We start from the raw sequence: 10,684 nt of genomic DNA, 5'->3' as shown, positions 1-10,684 counted from the left end.
TATAAAGTTGAATAACCACCCATAAAATGTACTCCGTCTATATGAAGAAATTCCATGATTAAAGCACCTATTTTTCTGAGTGAATTCAACTTAAATTGCTCATTTTTAAAATTTATATATATATATATATATATATATATATTAAAATATGTATGAGTCGACATAATTAAAATAAAATATTTTTAAGAAAATTTAAAAATCATAATAAAAACAAACAGTTTGACTCCCAAACAATAAATAGGGTAGAGTAGTATGTAAGGAGTCTATTTGTTCAAAATAAAATACATATGAAATACTTTTTGTCCATTCCATCCAGTGAGGTTAGTTTCAAGTTTCAAGTTTCAACTTTCAACTTTCATTCAATAATTTACATTGAGATTCTTAAGATCTCACAGTCATTTACACAATCAACTAGCAAAATCTAGACAGATTTCATGTAACAAAAGGAAAAAGTAAAAGAAGAAAGAGAAGAAGTGTGAGAAATCAAAGGACAGAGAGAGAAAGAGGAACAGAGAGTGTCATGAAATTGTACTTGCCTTTAGGATTGATCCACATGTAAAAGAGTGAAAACCCCTGCAGCTCAACTGTTCTCTAACTCACTTCTCTTCAAAAATTCACTCACATTACTCCTTCTGCCTTCATTAAAAAAAAGGGGTACCATTTTTACAATTCAGTTATGTACTTTGATCCTTTAGATGATGTTTTTTTTGTATGTAAGCATTTTCAAGATTATTAGTTCATCTGGGGTTTAGAATTCTTGAAAGGAAAGTATGGAATTTTATGATAATCTTGAATTCTCATGATGCATGATTATGGATTTTGATTCCAGAGGAGTTGTTGTTGTATACTTATGTACATTTGCTGTAATTCTTGTAAATGTGGTTTTTTGTGTTACAAATCCGAATGATTTCAAGATTCTGAATGATTTCAGAAATGGATTAAAGAATCCTGAGCTCTTGCAATGGCCATCTAAGGGGAATGATCCATGTGGCCCTCCTGCATGGCCCCACGTGTTCTGTTCTAGTGACAGAGTGACTCAAATTCAGGTTCAGAGTTTAGGTTTAAAGGGTCCTTTACCTCAGAACTTGAATGAATTAGATAAGCTTCAAAATCTTGGCCTTCAGAAGAATGGTTTTAGTGGTAAATTACCTACTTTTAGTGGATTATCTGAGTTGAAATATGCTTATTTGGATTGGAATCAATTTGATACAATCCCTGCAGATTTCTTTAATGGTCTTAGCAGTGTTCAAGTTTTGGCTTTGGATAATAATCCATTTAATAAAAGTGGATGGTCTATTCCAATTGAGCTGCAAGATTCAGCCCAGCTCACAGAGTTTTCTTGCACGTCTTGCAATATAGTTGGACCATTGCCTGATTTTTTCGGAAAATTGCCTTCTCTTACTGCTTTAAAGCTGTCATATAATAGTTTAACAGGTGAGATACCGGAGAGTTTTCGTGATTCAATGATTCAGATCTTGTGGTTGAATAATCCAATTAATGGTGGTGGAATGACTGGTCCAATTGACATAATTGGTACTATGGACGAGCTTACGTCGTTATGGCTTCAGGGCAACAGTTTTAATGGATCTATTCCTGATACGATTGGTGATTTGGCTTCTTTGAAGCATCTTAATCTTAATGGAAATAAGCTCGTTGGTTTGATTCCGGAAGGATTGGCGAATCTAGACTTGGAAGACTTAGACTTGAACAATAATATGCTCATGGGTCCTATCCCAAAGTTTAGAGCTGCTAATGCTACATATTCCTCAAATTCTTTTTGTCAATCAACTCCTGGTGCTCCTTGTGCTCCTCAAGTTAATGCACTTTTAGATCTTCTTGATGGTTGGAATTATCCATCCCAGCTTGCTTCTAAATGGACTGGTAATGATCCGTGTGCAGGTTCGTGGTTTGGAATCTCTTGCAATCCTAAAGGTCAGGTTACGATTGTTAATCTACAGAAAAAGAACCTTACAGGTGCGCTTAGTCCTTCACTTGCAAACTTGGATTCACTGCTTGAAGTTCACTTGGAAGGAAATAGTTTGCACGGTCCAATTCCAGCAAACTTAACGGAGCTCAGGTTTTTGAGATTGTTGGACTTAAGTGGCAATAATTTTGACCCTCCATTGCCAAAATTCAGGGATGGTGTGAAAGTCATTACAGATGGAAATGCTCATCTTGTTGCTAATGTAACTGTGGGCACTCCTTCTCAGAGTATTGGCCCATTTCCTCCATTGAGCCATAGTCCTAAACCAAGTAAGGAGTTACCACTGAAAAGCCCCTCACCTAGTGACAATCGGCCAACATTATCAGGTACACCACCTTCCCCAGAGATAAGGTCGGGATCAGGCTCAGACTCGAACAATAAGAAAACCGCTATCATTGTAATTGTGAGTGCAGCTTCTGCGGCCTTAATTCTTCTTGTGGTTGTTTTGGCTTTCAAGAGTAGGAAAAAACCAAAGAAGGCCGCTGGTACTACTGTTATTCACCCCAAAGACCCATTCAACAAAGATGACATTGTTAAGATTACGGTCTTAGAAGATCCTATGATGTACACTGCACAGAGTGGTACTACAAATACAAGTAGTGGTGGAACAGAAGGTACTCAAGTGATCGATGGAAACCTTGCCATTTCAACCCAGGTCCTTCGAAAGGTAACCAATAATTTTGCACCAGAAAATGAGCTTGGTCGTGGTGGCTTTGGAGTTGTTTACAAAGGTGAACTTGAACATGGAACTCATATTGCAGTGAAGAGAATGGAATCTGCGATTATCAATAGCAAGGCGTTGGATGAATTTCAGGCGGAAATAGCTGTGCTTTCTAAGGTTAGGCACCGCCATTTAGTTTCACTTTTGGGATACTCTATTGAAGGAAATGAGAGGCTTTTGGTGTACGAATATATGTCAAAGGGCGCTCTGAGTAGACATCTTTTCCGCTGGAAGAGCCTGAACTTAGAGCCTTTATCATGGGTTAAGAGACTCAATATTGCTCTAGATGTTGCTCGAGGGATGGAGTACCTTCATAATCTGGCACACCAGAGCTTCATACATCGTGACCTCAAATCATCAAACATTCTTCTAGATGATGGTTTTAGGGCAAAAGTTTCTGATTTTGGATTAGTGAAACTCGCCCCCGACAAAGAAAGGTCTGTTGCAACAAGGCTTGCTGGAACATTTGGATACCTTGCCCCTGAATATGCTGGTAACTGTCCATTTCTTTGCCATTGGTATCTCTTTCATATACACTCATTTTGACTGTTCTGATAATTACTAGTACTTTTTATCTTGGGATAAATATTGTCATTTTAGCATCAGTTATAATGTTTTACTCTGGTAACCTATTACATGAACACATCTCTACCTGAATGGATACAATACACTTTTAGTCCCTCTATATTATTATAAATGCATCAGTTCTCCAATGAGAATCCAGACTGTGCTGAACGGCACCCTTCCTTCATAGCGAAAATAGAACAGAGTTACTAATGAAGCAATACTGTTATTCCTCTATGTTGCCATTGTGGCTACTAAATTGATATACCTTGGACATTGATGTATCAATCTCGCTTCAGCCAGTCACATTCTCATTCTTTTCAATATCGTTGTTAAACAATTCAAGTAGAGGGTTTCAGATCCTTTCTCCATTTGATCATGCATGGCATAGTTATCATCTTGTCTCCACAGAAGAAATAGAAACTCCGTCCCAATTAAGATACTTTTCTCTCGAGGCGTGGTACTGGAATATGCTGTGGGAAACTATTTAACAAGCATGGCATGCTAAACAGCTGCTTTTTAAACTTACTAAGAATTTTGGTGCAGAAACTATTGCTGACTCAATATTTACGTTACCCCTATATCTAAGTTCTCTGTCTAGTTGGACTAGTGCTCTAGTCACCTTTTTGCATCTATCCTAACTCCAATTATACTTCTCTCCAGTAACCGGAAAAGTTACAACTAAAATCGATGTCTTCAGCTTTGGGGTGGTGTTGATGGAACTTGTGACTGGACTAGCCGCCCTTGATGAGCAACGTTCTGAGGAAACTCGATATCTAGTTGAATGGTTTTGGCAGATAAAATCAAATAAAGGAAATCTCATTGCTTCCGTTGACCCAGCTCTTGATGCGAAGGAAGATATCCATGAGAGCATTTGCACTATGGCTGAATTAGCTGGACATTGCACCGCCAGAGATCCTAATCATAGGCCTGACATGTCACACGTTGTGAATGTGCTTGGCCAACTTGTTGAGACTTGGAAACCTTTTGAAGAATCGGACAAATATGAAGGAATTGACTACTCTCTACCTCTGCCAGAAATGTTGAAGGACTGGCAACATGAAGACACCGGAGATTTCACCGGTACTAGTCAGGATAGTCGAGGAAGCATTCCTGCCAAACCAACTGGATTTGCCGATTCATTTACCTCGAACGATGCTCGATAGGTGAACTTGGTTCTGAGCTACAAAACTCATTGCTTCATTTTGCTGCTCTTAGTTTTGCTTGAATTTTCAACATCAAATTTGCTTTCTGCTTGTGAAAATAACTTACGAAGCGCTGCGTTCAGTCAATGGTGAATATACAGATGCTGAGTTGCCAAGAATGAATGATCAAGTCATCAAACCATCGTCATCCAGATATGGAACAAAAACTTGAGAAATCCTTTTAGTTTTTAATGTTGCTTATACAGTTGTTTGTTTTGAATGCTGCTTATTAAATTATATTTAGAATAGATTGGTTCAAACTGTTGTATAAGTTATTTACATGATACTGATGAGAATCTTGTTTGTTTTCTGAGGGTAAGTTATTGGAAACATATGTGCATGCATTTAAAGGAAGAGTGATGCTCAAATAAATTGTGCTCAAATGTCTATTCTTGATTGGGAAAAAACATCTTAGCTTGAATGGGTTAAATTGGGCCAAATCATTTTACTAAAGTATTTTGGTATTTTTACCGAGAATCCAATTTACATTAATTAGCTGCTCTTATGCATAGAGGAAAATAGGCAAATATCCCTTATTTTTTAATGTCTCTGGCTTGTTTTGAATTCGTTAAGAGATTATGGAATGAACCAACAAGAACGCATTTTACCAAGTATTGAACATTTTTGGTCATAGAATAATCGGAAAGAATTTTATTTTAGGACTAAAATTATGAATAATTTTGTAAGGTTACTCTCTGCTAACATTTTGGAATCTAACAGGATTATTTGCTTTGTCTAATACTTGATGAAATTTTCTATTAAAGGATTTGTCACGACCCAAGTTCGCCCCCCGCGAACTGTTTGTGACGACACCTAGTCTCTACGACTAGGTAAGCCTAACAAATTTCGAAAAAAGGAAACGAAATACGAAACTAGCAAAAACTGTAGATAAAACATAATAAAAACGTTTAAGATGCCGCTCGGCATATACAAACACACACTCTCAAAAATTGAATCAACTCCCAAAACCTGGAATCTCATGAAATCACAAGTTATAGATATTAGTGTTCTAACTCCAGAATGTTTAATCAAAAGAAAGTACAGAAGGTCTATAACTAGAAGAGAGAATAGAGAGGGACTCCTCGGTCTGCGGACGCGGCAGATATACCTCGAAGTCTCTGAAGATCGCCTCGCCTCACTGATAGTATGGCTGAGCCGGAGAACCTGGATCTGCACACGAAAAACATGTGCAGGAAATGACATGTGTACACCACAACGGTACCTAGTAAGTGCCAAGCCTAACCTCGGTCAAGTAGTGATGAGGAAGGTTAGGACCCTATTGGTTTTATATATATATATATAAACGAGGTAAAACAGTAAGCGACAGTATAATTAGAGACACTAACAGTTGATAAAGAGTAAAATCACAGACAGAATATGCTCAGTACACAGAGATATCAACAGGGGATCTCCCAGGATATCGTCCCGTAGTCCCAAACGTAAATGTACAGAGGATCTCCCGGGATATCGTCCCGTAGTCCGAATCATAAATATGCAAGGAAAAACTCTCGGAATACCAATCCGTAGTCCCAAAGTAAATATCCAGTACATGAGAATCTATCGGGTGCTGTCCCGTAGTTCCAAATATAAATGTGCAAGGGGATCTACCGGAATACTGATCCGTAGTCCCAAGGTAAAGATGCAGGGAGATCTACCGGAATACCGATCCGTAGTCCCAAAGTAAACACACAACAGTTTCGAGAAAGAATCTACAGTTCTATTCAAGTTCATACCAAGAAAAACATAGATTTCTATTCTAAACATGCTGCACAGAATCAAGTAGACAGTTTAAGCAGATAATACAGTTAAGTCACTTAAGCATGCTTTCCTAAGCTAAACAGTAGGCTTTAAATACAAGTAGTGTTCAACAAAAAGAAGCGCAGATATTTACTTAATGAAAACAGGGGTTTTCAACAAATAGCACGTATACGCACTCGCCACCTCACGTACACGATACTCATATAACAACAGAACCAAAATCCTAAGAAGAGTTCCCCCACACAAGGTTAAGCAAGCCACTTATCTCGAACCAGCTCAAATCAACTTGAAATTACATTCTTGCCACGAGTACCCGACTCCAAATGGCCCAAATCTATTCAAATTAATTGCATAATGTAAATATAACTTCAAGTAACTAATTTAACTAATTAATTCGAAGCTAGCACGTGAAATTAAGAAAAATGCCCAAAAAGTTCCCCGGGCCCACGCCTCAGAATCGAGTAAAATTTACAAATTCAGAACACCCGATCACTCACGAGCACACTCGAACAAAAATCATCAAAATCCAACGTCAAAATCTCACTCAAAACTCAAATTCTCGATTGGGGAACTTTTCTCCCATTTTCAAACTTTTTTCCCCAAATTCCTTAATTAGAATAGAAAAACAACAATAGATTATAGTTCTAAGATCAAAATCAAGTTAGAAATCGTTACCCAATTATTCTCCTTTAAAAACCTTCAAAAAATCGTCTCCCACCGAACTCCAATTCGATTTTTGTGTTATGAAATCTCAAACCCTCGAATTTTCTGTATCTGCCCAGCGTTTTCTGCTTCTGCGGTCAGTGCGGTCCCACTTTTGCGGCTGGGGACTTGCACCTGCGAGATTTCATTAAAGGCCCAGATTCCGTACCTGTGCTCACTTACTCACAAATGCGATCCGCTTCTACGGTCCTTGGGCCGCATCTGCGACCAACTCCAATTAGGTCTTTGACCGCACCTGTGGAACAACACCTGCTGTCCCACACACGCAGGTGTGGTTATGACAGGTTCAGCAAATCTCAGATTTTTCCTAAGTCCAAAGTCCAATCCATTAAGCATCCAAAACTCACCTGAGGTCCCCGGGACCTCAACCAAACATACCGACCAGTCCTAAAATATCATACGAACTTAGTCCAACCCTCAAATCACATCAAACAACGCTAAAACCGCGAATCACCATCCAATCCAAACATAAAGAACTTGAAACTTCAAGAAACCTACAACCGTTGCCGAAACAAACCAAACCAAGTCCGACTGACCCCAAATTTTGTACACAAGTCATATTTAACACCACAGAGCTATTCCAACTTTCGGAATCGGATTCCGACCCCGATACCAAATCTCATTATCGAGCCAGAAACTTCAAAAATTCAACTTTCGGCATTTCAAGCCTAAATAAGCCACGGACCTCCCAACACAATCCGAACATGCTCCATAAGCCCGAAATCACTCAACGGAGCTAACGGAATCAACGGAATTCCATTCCGAGGCCGTCTTCACACTGCTCCGACTACGGTCCAAATTCTAAAGCTTAAGCTCTCATTTAGGGACTAAGCATCCCAAAACACTCTAGAACTCAAAACGAATCCTCCCAACAACTCACAATAGCAGAAACAAATACGGGGAAAGCAGTTAATAGGGGATCAGGGCGTTAATTCTTAAATCGACCGGCCGGGTCGTTACAGGATTCCATAAGTAACTAAATTAATTGATTAACTGTAAGTTCAAGTTAGAGATTGGTAATTCAACATCAACAACTTAACGGCCATATAAAATGAGTTCACACAAATATGTGCTTACCAGTTAGGGACGGGTCCAATGGAGTAGAGTGGATATATAAAATTCATATAATCGACTAACTAATTTGCGATTGCAGTCAGGGTTTATGGTTCAAGTGTCAATTTGTCCATCTTCGTTTCAAATCGAGGCAAACATCTCCATTATTGTTTACAATCAATGGAAGAAAAACAAGGCACGTGGAGCGGGGTGACACTATGGCGGGAGAAGATTTCATGACTTTATCTGCTATGTTTCATTGTCATCCCAGTTACAGCAGTAGGCCTAATGTGTAACCCTTGTGCTTAAATAGTAGGCCTAATGTGGTTCTATTTCGAGTCCGGAACCAAAATGTTGTTCTTTTTGACTCAAAATACGGAAATAAGTGTTAAAAAAAAGTTACCAAACTATATATAACGCCACAAAAAGTGGCGCTATACAGTAACGGTAACTGCACCGTTACTGTATAGCGCCACTTTTTGTGGCGTTATATATAGTAAAACTGACACATCTTACATAGCGCCACTATTAATGGCGCTATACCCCTTATTACCTGACCCCACCAATAATTTCTGGGTTCAATAATTCAAAAGCGTATAAAGCCACCTTTTGTGGCGCTATATACAAAAAAAAAAAAAAACCTCCCCGGCTAGCCATTTCCTATATAAACATCGTAGAATCGCCACAACTTCATTCAAATTTTTTTTTAACTCTTGTTGGTTTCTATTGTTGTTAAATTCTCCAGCATTTTTTCATTATGTCTGAAGAACGTAGAATAAGAGTATCATTATATTGGGGGGGTGAGGTTGTGATGGAGAATAACTCTGTGGGCTACAGTTTACCTGCTAAGTGTAATGTTAAATTGCCACTTTCAATGGAGTACGAAACATTGATATCGTTGTTATGCAAAAAAATGAGTGTGAGAAAACGTTCAGTGATACTCAAAGTAGCCGGAAGATATCCGTATTCCGTTACGCTGCAAGGGGTTGCTTTTTACTCAGATTTTAACATCGACGATGATGACACTTTGAGTGATTTCCTGAGGACTCCGGACGAATGCCGGGAATTTCTTGTAATCACAATATTGGAGATGTACGTGAAGGTCGAAGACGTTCCAAAAATCGAGGTTGTGCGTAGTAGAGATAACCCCCAGTCATCGGGTGGTTATTTTGGATCAGTTTTTGCCGGACATGTTCCGGATGAAAGATTTTTTCTTGATTTAAATTCATCACCGTCGGCGAATGAGCAGCGAGAAAATAAATTATACCCTGCTTTCCATAATTCACAAGAAGAGTGGTAAACTTCAATTTTCATTTGTGTTAATTATGTATATTTTTGGCGTATTGAATTAATTTTAACGCTCATTTATTTAATAGGGGGTACCGGCCGGATATGAATTTTACAAGTGGCCCATCCGGTAGTCATCACCTAACTGAAAACGTCCATCATGGAATGTCATCACATACGACTTGTAAGTGAAATGATATAGCCATATATAAAGCATTTATTAATTTAGTAGCTTATATTTTTGTTGAAATGTGCAGTGAAAACGAGCAAGTTGAACTACCCGTACTCACTCAATTTCCTGAAAACGACGTATTACATTAGGATATGGCAGATGCACAGAGTGAGGAAGAGAACAGCGATTACGATAACAATGCCGATGAATCGGGAGACGAGACACCATTTGCTCGTGAGGATGGTGATGAAGAGGACGAGGAGGAAGGACCCGATTTGAAGAGAGCCCCCCATAGACGAAAAGTGTACGAGTCTGAAGTGCCGTTTCATTCAAGGGAGATTCCTTATATTGATAACTTGCCAGCCGTGCCGGATGTGGAAGCTCTCACAAGGGATTTTGATGAAATCCGGACAACAATGTGGGATGAGTCTAGACCAACGGTGCTTGCAAAGGGGATGCTTTTTCCTGATAAAGCACGCGTAAGCAGGGCTTGTAAAATGCACAATGTTAAAGAGTGTCGTGAGATGCAGGTATCGGAGTCAAGTCCGACGGTATACAAGGCTATTTGCCGCAGGTGGTTTTGGCCATGTAATTGGATGTTTCGTGCGTCGAAGAAGAAGACAGGTATGTGGAAAGTGGGTAAATACATTCCCACCCACACATGCAAAATGGACACTTTCAACGGGAATCACTTCAACTTGGATATTGACTTGATATCTCTTGTACTTATTCCGCACATCGAAGCGTCCATAAGGTATAAAATCAAAGAGTGCATTACAGTAGTCCACCAGGAATATGGCCACACAATTACTAAAAGAAAGGCATATCTTGGGCGCAAAAGAGCGTTTGAAATAGTCTATGGTAACTGGGATAAGTCATTTGCGGATCTGCCTAGGTACATGGCTGCACTGCAGCACTTAACCCCGGAACAGTTGTTGAATGGAAGCTCGAGCGGAGTCCGGGTAAACCAGAATATATATTCAATTACGTGTTCTGGGCGTTTAAGCCAGCAATTGATGGTTTTCCGTATTGTCGGCCCGTAATATCCATAGACGGAACTCATGTCTATGGAAAGTACGATATCAATCTATTGATAGCCGTGACAGTGGATGCTAATGGACAGATATTTCCTCTAGCCTTTGCTATTTGTGCCAATGAAAGCACAGAGACGTGGACAATGTTTTTGAACCACCTGAAAGAGCACGTTGTCAAACAGC

General features: G+C 39.2%; 1 protein-coding gene across 1 annotated transcript; it reads left to right on the top strand.

The window, feature by feature from the left end:
- Positions 1 to 258: 258 nt before the first annotated feature.
- LOC107766779 (receptor-like kinase TMK2) lies at positions 259 to 4,828 on the top strand. Its single transcript, XM_016585625.2, has 2 exons — positions 259 to 3,198; positions 3,933 to 4,828. The coding sequence occupies exons 1-2, from the start codon at positions 807 to 809 to the stop codon at positions 4,433 to 4,435; spliced, it is 2,895 nt and encodes a 964-aa protein (XP_016441111.2). The 5' UTR covers positions 259 to 806; the 3' UTR covers positions 4,436 to 4,828.
- Positions 4,829 to 10,684: the final 5,856 nt, after the last annotated feature.

Source organism: Nicotiana tabacum, chromosome 8, assembly GCF_000715075.1.
Source record: "Nicotiana tabacum cultivar K326 chromosome 8, ASM71507v2, whole genome shotgun sequence".
NCBI lineage: Eukaryota > Viridiplantae > Streptophyta > Magnoliopsida > Solanales > Solanaceae > Nicotiana > Nicotiana tabacum.
This window is presented reverse-complemented; position numbering and strand designations above follow the sequence as displayed.

Bases quoted from the DNA above. Each gene is read 5' to 3' on its own strand.
- LOC107766779 (XM_016585625.2), top strand. From the start codon at position 807: ATGATTATGGATTTTGATTCCAGAGGAGTTGTTGTTGTATACTTATGT. The intron at 3,199-3,932 runs GTAACTGTCCAT...ACTTCTCTCCAG, and splicing joins CCTTGCCCCTGAATATGCTG to TAACCGGAAAAGTTACAACT.